Source organism: Epinephelus lanceolatus, chromosome 16 (genome assembly GCF_041903045.1).
Source record: "Epinephelus lanceolatus isolate andai-2023 chromosome 16, ASM4190304v1, whole genome shotgun sequence".
In the NCBI taxonomy this organism is placed as follows: domain Eukaryota; kingdom Metazoa; phylum Chordata; class Actinopteri; order Perciformes; family Serranidae; genus Epinephelus; species Epinephelus lanceolatus.
Window position 1 is genome coordinate 11,862,041 of NC_135749.1, and position 23,331 is coordinate 11,885,371.

A 23,331-nucleotide genomic window follows, 5' to 3' on the forward strand; every position below is an offset into this window, starting at 1 on the left:
GTCAGTTTACTTTAAGCCAATGTCTGCTAACCATTTCCTCTGGATAATCAAATCATAATTTATACCATTACCGGTAAGTTACACTACTAACTCGCAATCATGTAAATGGCAAGAATATTGCCTTGCTCCCAGTATCTGCAGTAGGAACACTATCTAGGAGAATTATGTAGACGTGCCCACATATGAATGAAGTTGCTATAATTATAGCCAACAGTGATTATAGAATCACATCTTATCGTACATGTTATATCAGTCATACTGTCAAAATAGATATCCAGCATATGCCTGTGTGCAGAAATGCCTAGCTGTTTCCTACCTACACAGTAATGCTTATAAATTGGTAAATCTGACCTAAGTTCAGGCCGCAGGTATAGGTAGATAGGGTAAAGAAGAAGAAAAAAAAACAGCCCTAGAGCTAGAAAATATCTGAAGTAATGATCAGTCATTGCAGTATCAGTCCTTAATCAGTGAGACATGTGAAAGTAGATAACAACAGTTCAAAAGAAATCACCAGCATGTTGTTTTGGTGTCCATTTCAAGCTCCTCCAGTCTCTTATGGCCCATTGGCACATCCTTATGCCAAAACAGCAGAATAGGCTGTTTGTCGATGACTCCCAAAACGACATATATGACTGTTGGTGCGCATACTCATTGAAGTGGGGTTACATACAGTAACTACTGTTTAACCTTGTGAAATGGCTGCAGTTTAGTTGGGTTTAGGCACCAAAGTATGTTATCTTCATGGTGACTTAACTTTGAAACTTAACTTTCTATCTCTCAGAAAAATGTTGTGTTGCTTATTTTGGCAGTGCAATAATAAATGTGATCATCTTAATATGCCTGAAATGCTCCCTCTCTATTGTTCTCTGTCACTTCAGATGGATTAAGCCATTTAGTCTCCACATGAAGTCATGTGGAGACTGGCAGCAGGTTCAAATAATTGGAACAACAGATGAGTGACAGAAGGGGGAACAAATTAATTCATTGCCTGTTCTTTGTTGTTCTTTTCTCTTTGTGTCTGTGTGTGTGTGTGTGTGTGTGTGTGTGCGCGCTCATCGGTGCATGGATGCTGCTTGCAGGGGAACTCGCACATCACCTGTATGCCTGGAACCGTCAGACGATGGAACTACCCACCTCCCCTCTGCATTGGTAAAAATATCTTGCTTCCATGTCCTGCCTTCCTTCTGTTTCCTTTCTGCAACTTTCTTCTATAGTCTTACTTTGTCCCTTGGAGATCCTTTATCTCACACAACAAACCAGCTTACTTTACACCGAGCATCTCTCACGTAGACTTGACGTGTGCAACAACACTTGCGTCATCATCACCCTTTGATTGAAAGCAGAATTGAATTACCATATCACTGCATACTGTAGGCAACAAAGATACATTTTTCCTCTCCAGTGCGGTTTCACACCTCACACACAGCAATGCATTATATAACAGACATAACCCAGCTTTTGCATTCAACAGAAAATGAATAAAATCGGAGTTATAAACAAAAACGCAAAGGTTATATTTCAATAGTGTGTGTTTTTGTTTGAGTTTATGAGAGCTCCTGCACTTTTAAAATGAGTTTGATATTTCTACCTGAGAGCTGAGTGCGCACGCCAAATGAAACAGCATTAGGTTCCTTCTCTATATTACACCTCGAATCTTCCTCCCTGGGAGAGTGCCTTGACAAACGGGTTCCACTTATTGGAGCAACCTACTATTGGCTAATTAGTTCCGTCTCAGACTGTGATTGGTTGAAGTCCTGGGAAGATTCATCGTGTTCGCAGGCATCAGCAGTTTCCTGATTACCTCAGGCTTCTGGTGCTGCTACAGGATAACATTTAACCCCTCACTTATTCCTCCTCTGACTTATGTTGCCTGTTTGTCCCATTTATTTCTTAATCCTCGACACTTTTTCCTTGCGGTACCTCCGTTTTTTCTTTTTCTCTTTTAGTCAGCTAATTATTTTACTGTTAGTTTGAGCATCCTTTCATCTTTTTAATTTTTGGTGTCAGGATCTCTGGTGCTTTTCATCTCTCTCGATTCAGTCATCGCTTTTGCTCAGTGTTTCATTTTACTTCTTCAGTCAAGAAAACATTTATCCGCTGGTTGTTTTAAGATGAAAGGAGAAGGTTGAAGAGCAGCAAAAAAAAAAAGAAACAGTGTATGCCACCTCAGTTTCTCAGGTAGAAAGAAAAGAGCTCCAGAGTTCATTAATAGTGAAATAAATTAGCCCATTTGTTGAGATGCTGTCTCTTCGTATGTCAGTATAAATTCTTTAATAATTTTTACAATTTTTACATAAAATTCACTCTGGAAACAGGCAACTTTTGAACCTCCCCGCACTTGTAGTGTCTCCAAGTAATATTATTGTTAGAGCCACTGTAGCAAAGACAACCGGGTCACTTTCTGTTTTCCTCAGAGGTTAGAAACTCCCACATTTTCCACAGTTATTTCAGTTGTTCCACTGTCTACCATTTCAGCTACTGGGGATTCTCACTGCAAAGAACTTACATAGATACCGTAGCCGAGGGTTATGAGCTTCGCCTATACTTGTGAAGGCAATAAAAAAATGACATGGAGGTACCATAGTCCAAAAAGTAGACGACAACCTCTTTATTGCTTCCCACATTGTCACTAGCAGCACACTGCATTTTCACTGTCCTTACCTTTCACAATAAAGCCTTAGACATACACAGAGTAAACTAAAAATCACCCAGGACATTTTGCTAAGAGGCAACTCAACAAAGTAGCTTTCAGTACTCTTTGGTAACTGGGGATAGCCATCGATAGCTACCAGGGATAACATAAGCACTAACCTCTTCCTGTATTGGTTGTGCATTAGTTGACATACTTCCTTTGTGTTGTAAACTGAGCCTTCATTTTCCCAGGAGATTGTTCCTGGCCGCAGACAGAATCGTATAGTGAAAGTGAGGCTTATAGGGAACCAGTGTAAACTCTGATAGCTAATTTTTTAATCAAATCAGTGAAATTATAATTATATTGGGCAATAATAATAATGCTGTTAAAGTGGAAATAGACAATTTTTGCAGTAACTTATTATGAAGTATAAATTGATTGCACAGTAGCTTCTCTGCACATGACATCAGACACTGGTGCGCTGTCTAGATGGAGGGGGGACCACTTGAGACAAAGATTACTACGTTGATGCCAAACATTAATGTAAAAGTGTTGTGTTAAACATGCCTGGCATTGGATGTGTGTGCAGTGTGCTTCTCTCTGTTTTTTGCCATGACCCAGATTTTTAAAATGGAAACGGTTAACCTAGTAGGTAGAAAACAGTAGCTAAAGTTAGCTTGTGTTACCTAGCAACGTAAGCCTGACAGTGGAGCATCCATGTACAGAGTTGAAATATAAAAGATGTTTACAGTCAAGCATGGCCAAAAACAACAGCTGGATGGAGCTTCCATCAGCTCACAGTGTAACATTGGTAACGTTAGGTTGTCTGAGGGAAAAAGTAATTTGTAATGACGATCATGTCCACACTGGGCAAATTGATTAAGTTGTTTTGTGTGATGATACCTGCCACCTGTAGGTTCTTCCAACCTTTTATTTTAGTCACTTTCCTCTATACCCTAGTCTATGGATTCATCACTTCCTGCCCTCCATCTGAATTTTGCGCATCATAATAGTCACGTGATTGCAAACAAGCTACATAATGGCTATAGAATGATGACACTATTTAGCGTGATGTAAGGGTTTGGTGGTTAGGGTGCAGAGAGATGTCCTTATCTGTGCTTAAGAAGAGTTTGGAACACACTGACCTGCATTTAAAAGAATCTCACCCTGCCTTTAAGCAGTGCAAACCCACCGAAAAGATAGTTTTTAGGTTTTTATCTCTGGATTGTAGCCCTTCGGTCTTTAGTTTCTGAATTCACCCTCACAGGTTTTAAAGATTTAGGTTAAAAACGACTAAGTATTTCTCCTCTGCTCTCTTCTCTTGGGCTGCAACAATAATGGAAGATGAGATGAGTGTACAAATAGTTTAAAGCTCATTTATTTACAAAAGAACAGCAGTTGCGCCGTGAGGGAAGAGGTTCTGTCGGAAGGTGGTGAGCTTTATATCATGAAGCACACTGGGCCCAGGTGTGGCTCATGAGGCTAACGACGACCTTCTGCCTTGACCCGCATCCTGTAACTGAAAGAACAGACAGGAAAACAGACACACCTAGTGAAGCAGAGGGGTCGTCACATGTTTTCACTAAAACAAATTGGGCTTACTTACTTACTGTATATTATACCACTCTATTTTATTTCATATAAAGTCGGCAAGTATTTCCTGTTTGAACTGTAGTTGTTGGGTTATAGTTTTGTACTCCCACTGTCACAGACAAAGAGCTGCGTTGAACCATATTTGTAGTCTCATTTTAATCTGGAGGAATCACTGTCTGCAGATGCTAATAAAAAGCCTTGTCTGCCCTCTGCCAGCTCAATGTGGCGGGATCCGGGAAGAGATGGAGGGCATGATTCTCAGCCCAGGTTTCCCTGGCAACTACCCTAGCAACAGTGACTGTACCTGGAGAATCTACCTGCCGGTTGGTTATGGTGAGCATCACGAGAGGCTCTTACAGCACTTCCACACACAAGAACCTTTGTTACACAACTTGTAGGGCTGGACTCTGCAGTGTCAACATTTGTAGTTTCAGATTGACAGGGCTAAACTCACACAGATCTGAGCGCCTGTGCAGAGGGACCTAAGTAGTATTTCAGGAGGAGGATATCATTTCTTTTTCAATTTCCTACCTCCTCTGTCTCACAGTGTCGCCTTTCTTCTTTTCCCAGGAGCCCACCTTCAGTTCCTCAACTTCTCCACCGAGGCCAACCATGATTTCCTTGAGATTCGCAACGGTCCCCTTGATACAAGCGCGGTGATTGGTCGCTTCAGCGGCCAGGATATTCCCTCCTCCCTTCTCACCACCTCCCACGAGACCACAGTATATTTCCACAGTGACCACTCACAGAACAAGCCGGGGTTTAGATTCGAGTACCAGGGTAAGAGACCAAAAAAAATACTGAGTAAGACAGTATACTCCCAGTAAAAGATGCAGGAGATTGAAGCAGCAAATTATGATCAGCCTCAGGATTGTGTCAGACAAAAATAGACTTAGCTAATATATGTTTATAATAATGATTCTAATCACCAAGGCTTGCAGAGCTGAGCCAGTATTAGTATTATGAGTTACTTTCCTCTGTGAAGCTTGATCAAACCAGTAATTACTTTAGTGTGGCTGGAGATTTTGGCTGCTTCAAACCGTCTTCGCTGTCACTGAAATGTGGTTCAGCATAGTGCAGAGAATATAACAATAATGATCAGAGCTATTTTCCTGAATTGACACAATCATAGAGTACACTGTAAGAATGAAAGTCACTGAGACAAATTGTGTTTTGTGAGCACAGAATGAGAAATAATAATCTCTGGGAGTGACTCCTTTTTTCCCCCTCGTTGTCACTTGTGTACTTTTAGTGTCACTTTCCTGTGGGGTGTAAGCATGTAAAGCCGTAACAGAAGTGTGTCAGGATTATCAGCCCACAGAGCCAGTAAATTCCCCAGATCAATAAATCTCAGTATATAAAACTGTTGATCACTTAAAAGATTTTCTCAGCATGTGCCAATAAAAAGCTTCACTGCATACCTGCATGACTGTGAGGGATACACTGCCCTCGTCTGCAAATGCAACAGGCACAAGTTTGTATTTTGTGATTCAACAAGCGAGCCGGCAAATCGAAAGGTAGCATTGTGCATTTACATAATTATGTGTACATTAGCATAGAAATCAAGCATTATATTTGCAGATTCCCCCCTTTTTCAGTATTTGCATGAGTTATCTCCCACAAAGAGAAGCTGTGATCCATAGAAATCGATTTCTTTAGTCATATTTATATCCTGGCTCTTCAAGGCTCACTGGCTGCTTTGCTTTTGTATCCAAGAGGAGAAAATGAGAATTATTTACCCACACTACCTATGATGACTGCATCACACTCCTCCGGCACAAGTCAAACCCACCCCTGGCATTTTCTTTCCTTCTGAAAAGTAAGGAGGAGGAGGAGGAGGAGGAGGCGGAGGAGGGGGAGTGAGTGAGTGGGAGGTTGAGTACAAGGAGGAAGAACAACACAAAGATGTAGAAGGGGAATTTAAGTTGGAAACTAAAAATAGAGGACGTGTTTTTCCTGGCTCAAAATGTTGCGGAGGTGGTACCATTCTTAGAGTGTGCATGTGTACCCTGCCTTTAACTGGATCAAGCAAACACATTTTATAAGCTATGATTACATGAGTGCGGAAAATTACAATTATCAGGTTAAATCATATTTTATTAAAAGAAAAAAGGTGCCCTGCTCTCTTACTGCGCTGATACTGCGAGCCATATCTGCAAAGCTAAAAACATTACACTGACGGGGAGGAACTGTAAAGTCAGAAAACCTTTTTTAGAAATTGGATGTGCTTGGACACAAAAGAAATAATAGTCACCTGTTTGATCAGCCACGAAATATCAGGACGCCACCCGACACATTCCTGCTGTAGGGAAACAAGATTAGGTTATAACCTAGTATATGGCTGCACCGTATATGACCAGTGTGCTAAACTGTGGGCAGATTGTTACAGGGCTTGTCAGTGGTGTCTATAATGTGAAGTACTGGATATTATATTTTATCTGCAATTTTCTGTCATGGTCCCAGTTATATTTGTTTCTGAATTGCACTGAAGTAACAGATCACATGGCCTAGTTAAGCTGTGTTTGATAATGAGAGCATGACCACAAGTACTGATAAATACCTTGTTAGACTACGATTCTGCTGAAATGTTTTATTTACACAAATGTAGATCTCTTCCTGTTTTTGAAGCATTCAAAATTATTTTAAAAAACAATCATAATTACAGGACACCTTTAAAAGACAGCTTATCCTTTGTGTAATTTATTTTGATTATTTTGCTTCATAGTTTAATTTTTTTGCTTTTATCAGTGTGTTTCATGTTCTCAGATGTTAGGTAATGATCTATATTTTGTTCAGCGTATGTTCAAAATGGTACCACTTTACTTCAGGTCAAAGAATTTATTCATTACACTGTCATAATCCTGTCACGACAGCCAGTTTTGTGTCGTATCCTGCCAGACATCTATCTGACCGAGTGTTAGAATCGGTCTGTAACCTTGCACATTGAATTATAATAATCATTATGCCACCTTGTCATAAACACAAAAAGAGGTGCATTTTTTGTTAATGTCAAAGACATCTTCTGGTAATGTCATCCTGGTTAATGTCAAATTGTCATAATAAGGGCATCCCAAACAAATTTACTGTCAACTTGTCATGACAAAGACAACTTCTGGTGATGTCACTTTGAGTAATGTCAAGTTGTCATAATCAAGACAACCCAAACAATGTCAACTTGTCATTAAAAAAACCAAATGACACTTAATGACAGCAGTCATAAACGTTTATGACATGCATATAATGTTCACATATTGTTGACAGGTTCATGACCATGTCATGTCATAGTTATGACAGTGTCATGTCTCTCTTATGTAGATACCTTCAAGTATTACCGCACGGACGGCTATTTGCATCAGCGTTTATAAATGCCACCTTGCGATATCAAACTATATCAAAACATCAAACGGCAAGTAGGAGGAGGCTAATAATGTCCTCAAGTCCGTGTTCCATATTATTGATTGCAGAATATTTGGTTTTTCTTTTTAATTGTTTTTTTTCTGTGGTGGCAAAGATGTCACCAGCAGAAACACTATGTCGCCAGTAATTACAAAAAAGCAATTGCAAACAGGGAAACACCAACACTCCACTGGCCAATGGTGTAATTTCATCCCTCAGTCAGTCACTCAGTCATTCAGTGATAGACACTCGCATTTATAGGGCTGGCCCCTGCTTTTCTGTGGTGCAGCCAAAAACAGATGGCTCTCTTCCTCCTCTTTGGCAGTGCCTTCACATCAGCGTCATGCCACAAATGCAGTTAGATATGACAGAAATCCACCAAGTGCATGAAATTTGACGGAGGTGGCCTCCTCATAATATTATGTGCAGGAAAAACCCTGACAATAATGCGTCCGTTGTCTGGAGACAGAGCAATAATATATATTAAGGCAAATCTGTTTTGTGAATTGATTGCTGCTTTAGACAGTAAAAAGAATGAGCATACAGGGGCACACACATGTTTAAACACGCTTAATCACAGTATGTTGTTATAATACTGTATGGCTGAATAAAAGTATCTAGCTTTATTGGAAAATGAATACTGATTTGAATACGTGCTCTCTCCCTCAGCTTACGAGCTACAGGAGTGCCCCGATCCAGAGCCTTTCCGTTACGGCGTGGTGGTGGGCGCTGGCTTCAACGTGGGCCAGTCTATTTCCTTTGAGTGTCTGCCCGGGTATCAGCTGATGGGACATTCCATCCTCACTTGTGAGCACGGCACCACCCGCAATTGGGATCACCCGTTCCCTCGCTGCGAAGGTAAGGGATGTGATGATTTATACCCAGTTAATGTGCAAATTCAACTCATTTATTAATCTGACCACTAAATGGTCTCACAAACAAGTGAACACACAATCAAGGTAACAACAAGATAACTTCCTGTTTAGAGTGTATTGAGCTATTGAGCATTAATGCAAAGTGCGGCTATGGAGATAATGATGATCTATTATGAATAATGCAATGAAACTGAATTATCATCCCCTATTAATAAAGCAAAGTACTCTTCAATGAAAATCAATACTGCGCTAAAGACGAATGGAGGCCAAAAAAAAAGAGGGATAAAAGAGGGGCTGAATTGAAAAGAAAAGTAATGGGTGCTCTTTCTTTCGCCTCGTCCTTGACCGACATTCTCACGCTCTGGCTGTCGATTATTCAATAAAGCAGGCGAAATAACGGAGGGAGGTGATGCCCATGACACTGGAACTTTGAATGGGCGAGCAGGGAGATAAATGCGAGCGCGAGAAGGAGCAACAGAGTGAAAAGGAAGAAGGAACAGGAGATAGACTTTATTCTGTCATGGAAATTTCCTTTTGTATGGGCATTTTCAATATTCGCAAGAAGTTCAAAGCTGAAAAATTATTATCCGAGAAATTATACCTGTGCGTGCGTGTGTGTGTGCATTCCTATGTGACTGTGTGTACAGGTTGGACATTTTGTACCCAGTTAAAGGGCTGAAGTCATTAAGGAAAGCAAAACTGACTGAAATAATTCCAAAGTAATGTGTTGATTTTACAGATATTTTCACGCATGAGCAGACTTATGAAAACCCGCATCAGTCTTTTCTGCTCACAGCTAATACACAGTTATTATTTCATGACAGCAAACCGTGTTGTACCGCCTTTACTTAACGCAGTGCAGCTCAGTACAATCTGCTCTTCTGTTTCACTGTCACTCCAGTATTTGCACACATTCCCTCTGAGGAGGATGAGACACATTGATTTTTGTTTCCTTGCCTCCACTTACCTACTTGTCTTGGCATTATCATAGTACCATGTTGTGTCTATAAAATGCTGGCACCGTCCTCTCTCCTTGCTCATTTGATTGTCTCCACTTCTCTCCGCACTTAACCTTCGCTGCCTCATCGCGTCCTGCTTCATCAACACTTTTCCGTTTCCTGTATATTCATATAACTGTTTTGATAGAAACATATTTCTGTGATGAATTTTATATGCACAGGGATCACTGGGGAATAAATGCCATTTCAGTCTCCTGCTCTCTGTGGCAGAAGTAAAGGCTGCAAATCAGGAAGTGGTGAGGACTCAGATTGCCGAGGGCTCCCACAGAGAAGTCGACTGTAGTAATGCAGTAGTTTTGAAACCAACATTTGCATACGGCTTGATTCAAAATATAATCAGTGTACACGTATATTTGTGTATTATTCTTCTTACTGTCATAAACACAACATTCAAACTTGGCCCCTCCTCCCTACACTGCTTATAAAATACACTGCAAGCTACTACTGTAGATACATATGTTGTCATGGAAAACCAATCGTTTAGCAAGCTAACTAAGTTAACCGCCAGCACCTATGTGTCTAACAGAAAACAGGCCAACTCTGTATCACTTTTCTTCATCCTCTCCCTCAGTGCAGTGAAAGCCAACTCCAGATGTGCCCTCGTTTTGAAACAAGCTTTGTCGATTGCTGTATGACCCTGCTGTAATTGCATTTTATCTGCACTTTGCATTTTTGTAGCTTCCTCTTGGATGTATGCTGCTGCTACTACCTAGTCTACCTTTTTAGAAAATCCCAAACTCACCTGCATGCTTTTATTGGCTGGGGGCTACACGCCACTGCCCAAAGGGTGCAGCAAAAATGTCCCAAACACAGCAAAATAAGAAGAAAATGAATGAGTCTCTGCAGATGAATACACCTCCACAAACCTGTGGTCTACACATTCTTTTTGGAAAATCCTGTGCAGTATATCTTTAACACTGGCCAAATAAAATCTGAAATTAACTTGATGGTGCTATATATTTTCCAGAGGTAATCTTAGTAATGTTTTACACTCATCTGTTACTGCAACATAATGTGAATTTTAAAAGATCAAAACATTTGCAACCCTGTTTCAAGTTTTGCTTCCAACTAAGCAAACACACACTCTTTTTACACGTAGCTTTAAGTAGCTTGCTAGTTGATGGCGTCAGACAGATGTGCAACTCCACAGAGTACTCAGGTCTAATCAATCAGTCTGATCAATAGCTCATTTAACAGGTGAGCCAGCAGCAGAGGGGCCTATCAGCCACAGGGCTAAAGCAGGGAGCTGTATAACTTGAGCACACACATCCTGAGAGAGAAACAGAGGGATAAACACGCAATCTCTGCTTTGGGAATGATCGTATACCCACAGGCGTCGAAGGGTGTGCTGTTAAGCTCAACACCCTGTCTGGGTTGCCTGAGATGCCTGCACTGCTGCGATTACTGCTCCTTCCTGATTTTCCCTGCACCACCACAGTGAATTTGGGGTTTCTCTAAGGGCACCAGCGGGAATGTTAAGCTTCCTAATCGTTAAGTTGGTTAGAACCTCCTGAGTTCCCGAGGAATGTTTGAAATTTAGTTACAATTTCTATGCATGCAGATGTGAGGCTGGCTGCAGAGTAGTTTGTATGCATGTGAGTGAGTGTTACTGTATTTGTCAAGCTGTGCAGGATATTTTTAACCTCAGGATACCAGGCATGTGAGGATCTAGTTTGTCAGCTCTGACATAGACATGCTGTTTTAACCTTTGCTGTCACTCAAACGCCAACAAGTTTACACGCACACACACATGCGTATCCACACGCTGTATACACACACCTCAAAAAGCCCAGTCCGCACTAACCCCTCGCCTCATCTCCGCACTCTCTGTGTTCACCCCCAGTGGGAGAGGGTTGAGGCCTTATCTTAGCAAAACACTCCATCCAAGTCCCCACTTGCTAACAGGCTTTACTGGCTAATCTTTAGCTCAGACAAGCGCCTGGGCACTAGACGAAGAGTGAAGGAGAGGGGAAGAGAGACACCGAGAAGGGAAGCAGAAGAAGAGTGGAAGGAAAAATCCCCTTTTTCCACCAATTGCAGCTGAATTATGGATCATTCCTGTTATTTTCCCGGCCCACTGATACATATATATAAATAAACTCTGACTCCCTTACTCCCTTCCCTCCCTCAGTGCCTTGCGGTGGGAACATCACATCAGACAATGGGACCATCTTCTCCCCGGGTTACCCAGAGGAATACCCCAGCTCAGCTGACTGCTCCTGGCTGATTACCGTGGCCCCTGGCTTCGGCATCAAAATCAACTTCACCCTGCTGCAAGTTCACGGGCCGCACGATTTCATCACTGTCTGGTAAGGAATGACTGTTTCCCGCCGCTGCAGATGTGTGTAAACACATTTTTATGACATTCTTAAGTGTCATTGAAACATTGCCATGTTTATTCATTTGTTTGCAGTTCAATTTTCTCGTTATCATCACCTCCATATTGCCTTTTCTTCAGCTCCTTTTCACCCACTCCTACTTTTCAACCTGTTACACCTCAGTATTTTTTCACATATGTGCCTCTGTTGTTTTGCTTGACAGACCTCAGTAAGGCTTCAGTTAGTTAATCTCTGATGCTGCTGCCCCCTCCTTTCTTTTTATTTTCTGTCCTGTGTATGTGACAGCTTGTTTTCTAACTAACAAGAACAGTACGGCCTCCCAGCACATGTGTACCTCGTCTTTATTATCCATTACAGTGGCACAAAGCGCTGCAGATTAAAAGCTCACCTCTGCCTTTATCCCCTTTTTTTTCCTTGAATCCTTATTTCTCTTTTCATGCCCACCATCCCCTGCTTGCATGCCCTCTACTTTAAAAACAGTGAGTTCTTTTAAATGTATTCTTTGAAATCATCAAATTCCTTTTGCTTTTTTAAGTGTGCATTCACCCACATGGATTTCAGTACAAATGTAAAGGATAATAATATTGTTAGTTATTTTTTATGTAATTATTCTTAACAATAGGAACATGCAGAGGCAACACCAGAAACCACAAATACCTCTGTGGGCTTTGGCTTTTCATGTGCACAAGCAAAATATATATTTTATTTCGTATTTCCCAAACGCTTAAATGTAATGAATGCAGCCAGCCATGGCGGACCATCAGAGCAGTAGGTGGAATATGGTTCCCACCTCTGTAAATATATGAGTGGGAAAGAGGAGAAAGGAAGACAGAAAGTCAGCTTTGGCAGGTGGAAATGTGTGTGTGCTCCTTTTTTTCGTGTGTGTGTTAATGTTTGTGTCAAGACGTTTATGCAGTAGGTGTGTGTCTTTTTGCCTGACTGAGTATCGAGGGGTAAAGCTTCCTTTCATCACCTCCATAATGCACGGCTGTGCCTGCCATATGTGCGACCAAAGACAGGATTTTGCATGCATGGTGGTTGCCAGTCCCAGTTGATCCCCTCTCCCTGAGACAAGCTCCAAAGGTCCCAGCTCTCAGTGAGACCGGAGATCTGACTGCCAGCCAACCTGGCAACTTGACGACCACATGAAAAGTCCACATGGCAAGGGGTGACATCTATGTTTTACGGATTGGGCTGCTTATAGAAATGTGTGTGAAGATTTTTTTTTAGCGCATGAAGATTTCATGTGACTTAGTCGACATGGCTATAGTGAGCCAAAATGTCCACTTTTTAGCGTATTGTTGCTCTTCTGTAAACACCCCCCGCTGTGCTGATCTTCCCCAACAAGCTCTTGCAGAGCCAAGATGGGGACTATCATGTTCCCCAGTTTCCAGTTACCACCGCTGTGTATCTATCCACTGAACTACTGAGCCAAGGAAATGGGCCTCGTAATGGCGGCTTGGCCAGAGTGCTGTCAGGCAGCAGTCCCTAGCCAGCCGTTTCCAGAGCTGCTTGTAATCTCCCATGCCCAGTCTGACAGCCAAAGACAGATGGTTTTTAAGCTGAATGGTTGTGGCAGGAATCTGGGAGCTGGCTTAATCGGCCATGCCCACGCCAGGGGACTGCCAAGACTGGGCCGCAGCTTCCAGAGACACTCCCATTGGATGGCACTTAGCAGGAACAGCGCAATCCAGACCTGTCATTCCACGCTTATCTGTAATTTTTACCTTATTTCAACATAATCACCCAAAGCAGCCCAGAGTAATTGCTTTGGGTATGATGAAGTGAGAGCAGCTTGGTTAGACTCTGCTGCTGGAAGCTGCTTGACAATAATCTTGCATGTGGCTTTGTTTGATTTTCTCACAGATATGCGTCACAGAGCCTGGAGGTACTTTATGTTTAGAGAATGAGTGAGCATTTGAGCAGAGGCTGGTGACAGAAAACTACTTTACTCCAGTTAGGGCTGGGCGGTATGACCTAAAATTTATATCACGGTATAAATCTAATCCCTTCACGGTAACGGTATATATCGCGGTATAAATAAGTGTAAAAGTTATAATAGAAGTGTTTCTGAATGGGTTTTGTAGTCCCTTAGCAAAGCTAAATTGATAAAAAAAAAAACAACAACAACAACAAAAGCAAAGATATAATGTATTTTTTAGAGCATTTATTGTGCAGAATGCAGATCTCAAAACTCAAAATTAAAACCCAGTACTCTATGGTGCAAAATGTCCCCTGGGATCTATATCAAAAGGTAATTTCCTTATTTTAGCAAAATCCTAAATGACTGAGTTGTGTTTTTTCCACCTGGACCGTTATGCTCTGCCATTTCTCCTCTAATCATCATGCTGTAACCTGTGACAGGCTGTTATGATACCACAACTATCACACATTCACATATGGAGTTTTTTGTGGAGCCCCTAGCGTCACATGGGTTTACATTACCAAAGGTTTATGACAAACTCTCTTGCCGAAAACCAACTCCCGTGTGCGCACGGCGAGAGAGGAGAGGGAGAGATGCTGTGCTGCTGCCAGAGGAGACACTGAATGAGTTCCCTCTGAGCGGTAAGTCGCTAAAAGAGTCTGAAAAGTCCGGGGCTGTTCATAAAACATTAACTCACTCACTCACAAGTTCTCCAGCAACACATGTTGCACGTGCTACGCTAAATCACGGACGTGAACCAGCTCCTCTTGCTCCGCTGTCTCTGTGCTCGCAGCCATTTTCACACTGAGGCAGGTGTGATGACGTCATCGACGATAGGACGGTAGAACGCAAAATCTCTACCGTGGGCCAAATTTATATCATTTCTACCGTCTACTGCATATACCGTGCAGCCCTAACTCCAGTGTATTATTATATCTGAAGTTATAGTTGACCTTTTTTTGCTTTTAGGGATGGTCCACAGGAAACAACCAGGAAACTAGGAGTGTTCACTGATGGTGAGCCCAATGACCCGCCCAGCAGCACGTCAAATCAGGTGCTGATACGTTTCCGTAGTAACACAGAGAAAGGTGGACTATTCCGTATCAGCTATCAAGGTATGTATATTACTCTCCTTACTCGATGGTTATTTTTACATTTGACACATCCTGTTTTTGACTCCTTGTGTCTTTGATGCTCTCAATAAAGCTTACAGGCTGCAGTTCTGCCTGCCTCCCCCCATCATTCCGAATGCAGAGATCCTGATGGCAAGCAAAGAGTTTAAAATTGGTAAGTGGAAATGCTGTCACAAAAAGGCGAAGTCATACACATATAGACACAGACACTCACTGCTTTCTAGGCACTGCTGACTTTCTTTCCATTAAATCTCTTTTCCGTACTGACTTGTGGAATGTAGCGTTTTAAATAGTTAATCCCTCTGTCAGTTCACATTCTGGCTTTGACCGTCTATACTGCCCCGTGTTCACTGACTCTGATACTGACTACACATCCCATAAGGCAATAGTACTGACTGCAGATTTACCCCAAACAACATAGCCCGTGGGATTTGAAAGCAGCAGCATAAATGAATGATTATGACAAAATAATCAGAAAGCCAGAGGGATTCGATGCAGGTGCTCTCATTCTCCCCTGTAAAAGACAATGGAGATTAATTCTCCTTATCTGTTTATTTGCATACCTCCTTGACACATTATTATTCAGAGACACAAAGGAAGCAGCACTGACATAGTGTTTCATCTATGGGATCCCCAGTGGGGATTTATTATGCTACTTTTTCCCACTGTTAACTTTTTCTTTCACTGAGACACACAATGGATCATGATTACTTCAGCTTCAGTGTCCTGGCTAAGGAGCACTGATTGGTTTGTGGAGACATTTTGGCTTGTATCAGTCATATTGATTGTTGCCCCCATCTCAGATCTGTCATAACCTGTACCTCTCCCTCCTCCATCTCTCTCTGCAGGTGATATAGTGCGCTACCGATGTCTCCCAGGCTACCAGTTAAGTGGAAACAGCATCCTGACCTGCCGGTTGGGGACACACTTGGAGTTTGAGGGTCCGCCGCCCTCATGCGATGGTGAGTGACTGCCTGAGGCTTGAAAACTTGAGAACGTATCCAAGGAAAGGCATGCTCGTTTTTGCAGGAGGGCCCTATTCACAATCACACATTTGGTCACGGAGCAGCTCCACTTGAACAGTTGGGGGTTAAGGGCCTTGTTCAAAGGAACCTCAGTGGTGGTGGGGAGGGCGCTGTAAGCACTGCTCTTTCCCTGCTCATGTTTTTTCTGCCCGTCCAGGGATCAAACTTGCAACCTTCCAGTCATAAGTGCTCTCTTTTCAATTCTGATTCTGCTTTCATCTTGGTTACGTTTAGCGAGTTCTTCCCCTCCTGTTTCATCTTTTCTTACCTGCAAACTCATCTCCGTTCGGTTCATCGTCAGCCAGGTCATTAGCGCGATTTTTGTAGATACAGGTTTACAAGAAATGAGGGTGGGGGGCTGAGTGAGTGAGGAGATAATGACTCCTTTGCAAACATGTCTATCAAAACTTAAGGTGTTTATTTTCATTGCAAACAGTAATGGGCATCGTTACTTGTCTTGTTTGAGGCTCCAGCGTGGCTCTTTTTATGCTCAGGCTAAAGTGATTTGAGTGAGAATGATTGTCCATGGCATGCAAGAGTTTGCCGTAAGTCAATTTTAAATACCTGCAGCCTGAGCAAATAAAGTGCAGGTAGCAGCACAATAGCCGCTGCCTTACAGAACAGCATAAAGTATATGACATTGCGGACTGTTTAAAGTCACCTTCCTGTTATGCCATGTTAGCTAAACAAGCAAGCTTTAGCTAACTTCCTGACGTTTCTCGACTCAGTTATCAGTGGCAGAAAGTACTTTACTTAAGTACAAATTTTAGGCACTTGCACTCTACTTTTTAAAGCTACTGTTTGGGGGCTTTAATGCCTTTAATGGACAGGACAGTCTAGCGTGAAAGGGGGTGAAAGAGAGGGGATGACATGCAGCAAAGGGCCGCAGGCTGGAATTAATCCCGTGGCTGCTGCAGCAAGGACGAAGGAAGCCACCGATGCCCAATGTTGTTATTTTCTGCTGTTACACTTCTACTCCGTTACATCTCAGAGGCAAATTTTGTACTTTTTTGTTCCACTACATTTGTCTGACAACTTAAGTTACTTTTCAAATTCAGATTATCAGTAAATCACAGATTAAAACATATACATTGTAATATTATTATATCAGTAAGGCTTCATTGGTCCCCAAGAGGGATCTCACAAGCTACCCAGCAGTATGTTAAGTAATATTTAAAATCAATCAATCAAAATTAGCTCCACGTTTACCAGCTGCAACACTGCAGCAATGAACTCATTTAAGCATCAACAGTTACAATCCAGTATTTCTTCAATTAAAACTTGTTAATCAAAACAAGACTTTCCTTGTTGTGTTCCAATCTCAAAATGCTCCAAAATACTTAATTTGTCAAGTGAAGTAACTAAGAGTTTGCAGGTCTAAAATGCTGCAAAATGTTTCTGAAATATCTGTATGTTAAGTTAAAATCTGTGATAAGGGGTTGAATAATAAATAAATAGAAGTGTTTTTGTATTTTTAGCTCAAAAGTCTCAAAAGGTAGGGTGTCCATGAGCTGGTGCAGTATGTCTTTCTGTTGCTGGGAAACAATATGTGAAGTCCAAAAATCAAAGCCAGAAAACAAAAAATGGATCTAACAGAAAAAATATTAATAATAGTACTTAATTGCTTCTTTTATGTATAATTTTGCTGTTTGGCAACTGAATCTAACTCTCAAATGGTATAATTTCCCAATAGCGCCAACGTTTTCCAGAAATGGGTTTATGAAATGAAATTAATAGAAAATTATAGCTACACACATAAGTCATATGTTGAGGTAAATATTGTGCTCTGCCTTGTATAAAATAAATGGAATAGTGGAACATTCCTAAAAAAGCATTCAGAGCTGTTGCCCAGATCTCTCAGGGCAACATGATGGTACAGAATCACAGTAATCCTAAGTAATCATGTGGATCTGTCCCCTGGAAATGGATTTCAGTATGCAAATAGCAGCAAACACAGATGACACTGTCATATAAGTGTGAAAACACGGGCAGCACTATGCACCAGCATAGAAACAACAGGTGCAGCTGTTAATGTTACTTAAAGATTAATGTGACTCACAGGATGAAGACTCTACTGTACCTTTAAGCCTGCCATTGGCCAATAGTTCAGAAGGAATTTGTACTCCCCTTCTCACTATTTCCTGACACTACTTTGCAAGGGCACCATTGCTACAATTCAGTCTTAGCACCGCCCAAGATGAGTCTGATTGGTTTAAAGAAATACAAACAACCCAAAGTCTTTGTTTTCCCCTAAGAATGTAATTATGATGGCTTCAACCAGACCATAGACTGTATAAATAATGGACGTAGCTACCATGATGTCACCCATTGGTTTGTGGACTGCTGTTTTGAAGCCTCGAGTTTGGCATTACGGCTGTTGCCATCTTGATTTTTTGGAGCCAGAGCTGACCATATTTGGATATTTGGGGCGAGTCTGACTCATAGACTGTAGCCACATCTTGCAGACAGCCTGTCACTCAAAGTGGCTCCACCCTTGAAAATGCATTATTTTGTACCTTAATAATATGTGAACTGGTGAATTATTTTTTTAAATTCACCTCCGTGCACTTGTTATGAATGTTGACATGAGCTATAAAGACCAAAACTGTTGTTTGTACCAGGCTGTAAACATGTTTATTTCTGCTGTGGAGTTGGGTATTTTAACATGGGGAGGTCTATGGGGATTCACTCTGTTTTTGAGCCAGCCTCAAGTGTCCATTTGATGAACTGCAGTTTTTGGCACTTTGTATTGGCTTCATTTTCCAGCCTTGGAGGTTGCTGCTTGAGCCAGAACCTTCTCCAGCACTGGCACAGCACTAAAAAGTGTGGGGATACGTCTGGCTGTGTAAGACCACAAAGATGAACATGCACTCTTTGCAAAAATAGGAGCTACTTTTTCTACAGTACATATAAAGACACTTCATATTGAATACATTGTTTTGTTTACAGAAACAGACACTTAAGATGCATCATCTCATTTTCAAGAGGGTCCTGAAGAGTCATTAGCTTCACAAACATAACACAGCACAGGTGTCACACTGTCTCCCTCTGCCAAAGGGATCCTCTGTGAGTTTATTTTCAGCAGGGTTATAGGTAGCCAATATCATTTTTCTCTAATCATAGACTCATGCACTAGTTCGAGTTTTGCCTTATTTCTGGCTCCCGTGGGTGCTATTTCTGCCTGTAGTCATGGAGCCGCAGCCACATATCAGTTTGGTAGCACTCTCCATCTCTGTGGATGATACTTGGCTCCCATGAGGCTGAGGGTGGCTGCTGTGGCACTCTCTACATACCGAGATATCATCCTCCCAGAGGAATCCGTGAGTGCAGCGTTCCCAGCACACTGCATCATCATAACACTGTATGTTGTGTGCAGTACTTATCCTCTGGGCAAGAGACTGGGTGCATAGAGGGGTCCCTCTGTTTCTTTTCTCTGCTTCAGAATATCATAAAAGCATATCTTTCATTTTGAGTTTTTTTTTTGTTTTTGTTTTTTTTTTTGACATTTGGATTATTTTTTTCTGTCTTGCTTCATCATTGTCATTTTGTGTGTGTCACTTTGTTTGTGGGTTACATGGTGGACGAGAGAGAGTGGGCGGAATTTGATGAATGCAGCTAATTTGGAGTGCTACATAGGAAAAATATACAAATGTTCTCTGCATGAGATGGATAAAGGAAGGAGAGATGGTGAAAGAAGGAGGACAGTGAAAGGGGAAGAGGAGCTATGTGTAGTCTAATACTAAAAGACATGGAACAAAATACCCAGGACACAGAGAAGGCTGAAAGTATCAAAATTCAAGTGAGAAAAAAGGAATGAGGGGAATCCTTTGTGTGTGCATTTATTTTCCCCTCTGTGAAGTTTTGCCTGCTAACCCCTCGCTGTACCTGCAGACATCTGCAGCAGCAGAGACGTGTGCGAGTAAAAACATCCACTGACATTGCCTTGTATTTGAATTTTTGAAGATCTGCTTTGTGTACAGCTTTGGCTTGCTACGATAAACAAATCAGTGTGCTGTGAAAGTCAGTGACGATTGAATGCATTTAGTTGTGGTTTGCAGTGAATTTCAGGTGTGAATCTACGCTTATCGTCATGGCTTGTGTGGCCTGTTAATTGTTCCCCTTCTGCTGAGAGATACTTACACTGGGGACAAACAGTTCCACCGTACTCCTCCTTCCTGCAAGCTGTCACTTTGCCAACATAGACAGACCAGGGTGATGGAGAGGAGAGCCACGGATAACATAAGCTGAAGGAGTTGAGTGAGAGGAAGTTAAGAGTAGAGAGGAAAGTAAGACAACAGACTGATGCTAGAGCGAAGGAAGAGGAGGAGATTGAATTGCGAGAGAGAGGAGAGCGAAGGATAGAGAGGAGATAAGTTTGAGATTACTCTGAATAAGCAGGATTCTTGAGGAAAAAAACTAAATCTGTCTGGAAAGATAGCAGAGAGACTGCGAAATGAGCAGAGGGATGGCGAGTAAGTGAGAGTAGGACAGGAGTTAAAAGGGGAGGCGAGAAAGAGAGACAGGGTGAGACTTAGTTGGAGGGCAGCAGAGAGACGAAGTGCACAGCTCATTGAAATGCAGGGGACATGCCGGCTGCAGCTGCACCTATCAAATCACCACTTCTAGCTCTGACAAGCACAGCCCTCCCAGCACGTCTAGCTGCCCCCACCCCCCCACACACACACACATACACATTCAATTCAACACATCACACGCTTGTACATATACTGTATAAACATACACACTGGTCTAGCATGTGTCTGGGTTACACAGCAGTGGGTGCTGTCATTGTGATAGTCTGCCAGTGAGCAGCACTGGAGCCTACAGGCGGTTCTGCAGTGTTGCTTGCCCCTCAGCTCCAGTATCCTCACTCATCCTCTGCATTCCCTCCCCCCTGCACTCGCCACTTCCCTCCCCCGACTCACTAGCGTCAGACTCCTGTCGTTGCGTAACACACATACCCTTTATTCCCTGTTCCCTTTTTGTTTTTGTCTTTCTCAGAGGCTGGTTCAAAACACAACAGCACAGTGCAATGTATTGTCACACACGTTTACCCACAGGTGTCTATCAATACCCAGATCTGTCTTCCTCTGTCTCTGCCTTTTCCTTTTCTCTCAACACTGACATACAATAGATGAAAGCCACCACCGCCACACACACACACACACAAACAGAGACGCACGCACACAAAGAGAGACACACTCTTGTTTTTTTCTTGTTTAATCCAGAGAAATGTTGCCAGTCACGATGGCAAATGGGTTCAGCCTCTCTTGTATTTCCTGCCTTCGGAGCAACCAGTTGGTTCGTGGATTATTTGATTTGCCTACTATTTGATTAAACAGGGTCATATTGGACCCACAGCTCTCAACTACATCTGCTGTCTGCTGAGACCGCGGGGAGTTCAGCATCACACACACACAAAGCGACAGCATCAGTACAAAGTGTTGCTTGAATTCATTAATGAAAGACAATGAGCTCTGATGATCCAAAATCCCTGTGTTTATCCCCCAGACAGATTTCTGGTTAAAACCTGCATAATCACCCATCACATTAGTTTCCCAGCTAACTCGCTTTCTGCATCCCACTCGGTCCCCTTGCCTCCATCACCTCTTTGTCTGTCTGTTTGTTCCCTAGACTACATTTTATGCCCTAGCTCCCTTCTTTACATCCCGCAGAATGGATTACAGCTGCCCCCTTTTTCATGTCTTCATTGTCATTCCTGACTTTTTAGAGTTGTCAGGTCCTGATCCACACTAATGCTTATGTTGCAGCCCATCCCCTTCAATCAGCTCGTTATCGCCCCTCAGCTTATGCTAATTAAATACCAACATGAATAAAGGCGTCTCAACAGCAATGCAGCATTATACAAGCATGATGTATTGTAGATTTATGCACATCATCCATACTTGCATACTGGAGTGCACACACGTGCCTGTATGGATGCAGATGTGCGTGCATCTGTGCTTGTCTGCACAGAAGTCAACCCCCCTCCTTTATTGGGAGGCTGTTGCGTACGGTGAACAATTTACACACCAGCAGAAAGGATGTCTCATAGATTGCCACTCCTGCTCCCAGCTTATTCCATTCCTTGTCTCATTAAAGTGAAATTTCATTTTGAGCCCTATCAATGTTGATCTCACCTTGCGTGTTGAGGCTGCCGTTTTTTTTCCAGCTGTCAGATTTGTCCCCTAATACCCTTTTGTTTACAGCCAAACAGAGTGATGCTTCATTTCAAAGTGGATTAGTTTAATAAGTAGCAGCCTATCGATAAGAGCTCGTGCCTGTCTCCCTCCATCAGCTCCAAGACGAGCTGAAGGCAGTTTTGAAGACACGCTGGAGCTTTCTGAAAGGTCACTGACAACACACATCTCATCCTCAGAGAATTGATTGGTTAATGAACTTCACTCTTAGATTTTATATGCTACTTCCCCGGGGGCGATCAATTTCACTATCAGTGATGGATTTAAGCTTTTTGACTCCACAGAGGTGCTCGAGGTTGTAAATGATTTCACAGACTTCTTGGAATTTGGGATGAGAATAGATTGCTGTCGCCTTTACTTCCAAAGTTAGATGCTGAAACTATTTGTAGATTTCTAAGTCTTACATCATATAATGGCACTATTGTTGTAGTGCATCCAGCGGATATTGTATTGTCTGAGATGTTGCTGTCGTACGGCAGTTCTACACATCTGCAGAATGTTCCCTTAATGTTTTAAGTCGGTACAATAGCTGTATTTCCCCTCTACTTAAGCTTACTTAGTATGCAAGCACTGTATGTTATTGAGACACAGCTCAGGACACCCTGGTGGCCGAGGGGGTTGATCCCAGCTGGGGACCGTTGTTGCTTGTCATTCCCCATCTTTCTCTCCCCTCATTGTCTGTGATTTCTCTGCTGTTCACTATTTAATAAAGACATTAAAGCCCCCCTTAAATGCAGTTTCTTGACCCATGGTAAACAACATAAGCAGATATGTGTGTATTAGTCTTTGTGTTGTTGGGATCTGCAGCTAATATAAATACAATGAAGAGCAAGAAGTTGTGGCGAAAGTATGTGACAGGAGCATGCCTCGTTTTAACATAACCTTGCCTCTGAGTGGCAGCTTACCTGACATTATCTGAAATTTCCTGAGGCAATAAATCCACCTAGTTGACACACCAAGCAAGGTAAAAATAAAAAAGCTAAGAGTTATTTTGCAAATGCCATTTAACCCAGGCTGTCTGCCATAATGTTTTCCCTGCGAATTTAATAATCTCTTTCCCCTATGAACACACAGAGAGGAGGTTGAACAAGCCAAGAAGCGCACGCACTCTCACACAACAGTGCGCCGACACAAACACCAACTGCGTGCACAAAACAAGTTTACACACTGTCCCAAAAAGGAGGCACGCTGCTAG

At 42.2% G+C, this 23,331-nt stretch overlaps 1 protein-coding gene across 1 annotated transcript in view; it reads left to right on the forward strand.

Annotated features, from left to right (window-relative positions):
* The window catches only part of csmd2 (CUB and Sushi multiple domains 2), a 289,863-nt gene that overhangs the window by 227,636 nt on the left and 38,896 nt on the right, over positions 1-23,331 (forward strand). The window contains exons 40-47 of the mRNA XM_033636937.2: positions 1,080-1,149; positions 4,442-4,558; positions 4,796-5,005; positions 8,291-8,479; positions 11,647-11,824; positions 14,748-14,893; positions 14,985-15,065; positions 15,760-15,873. Of these exons, the coding sequence (XP_033492828.1) occupies positions 1,080-1,149; positions 4,442-4,558; positions 4,796-5,005; positions 8,291-8,479; positions 11,647-11,824; positions 14,748-14,893; positions 14,985-15,065; positions 15,760-15,873 (1,105 nt within the window). The remainder of the gene's footprint in view (positions 1-1,079; positions 1,150-4,441; positions 4,559-4,795; positions 5,006-8,290; positions 8,480-11,646; positions 11,825-14,747; positions 14,894-14,984; positions 15,066-15,759; positions 15,874-23,331) is intronic.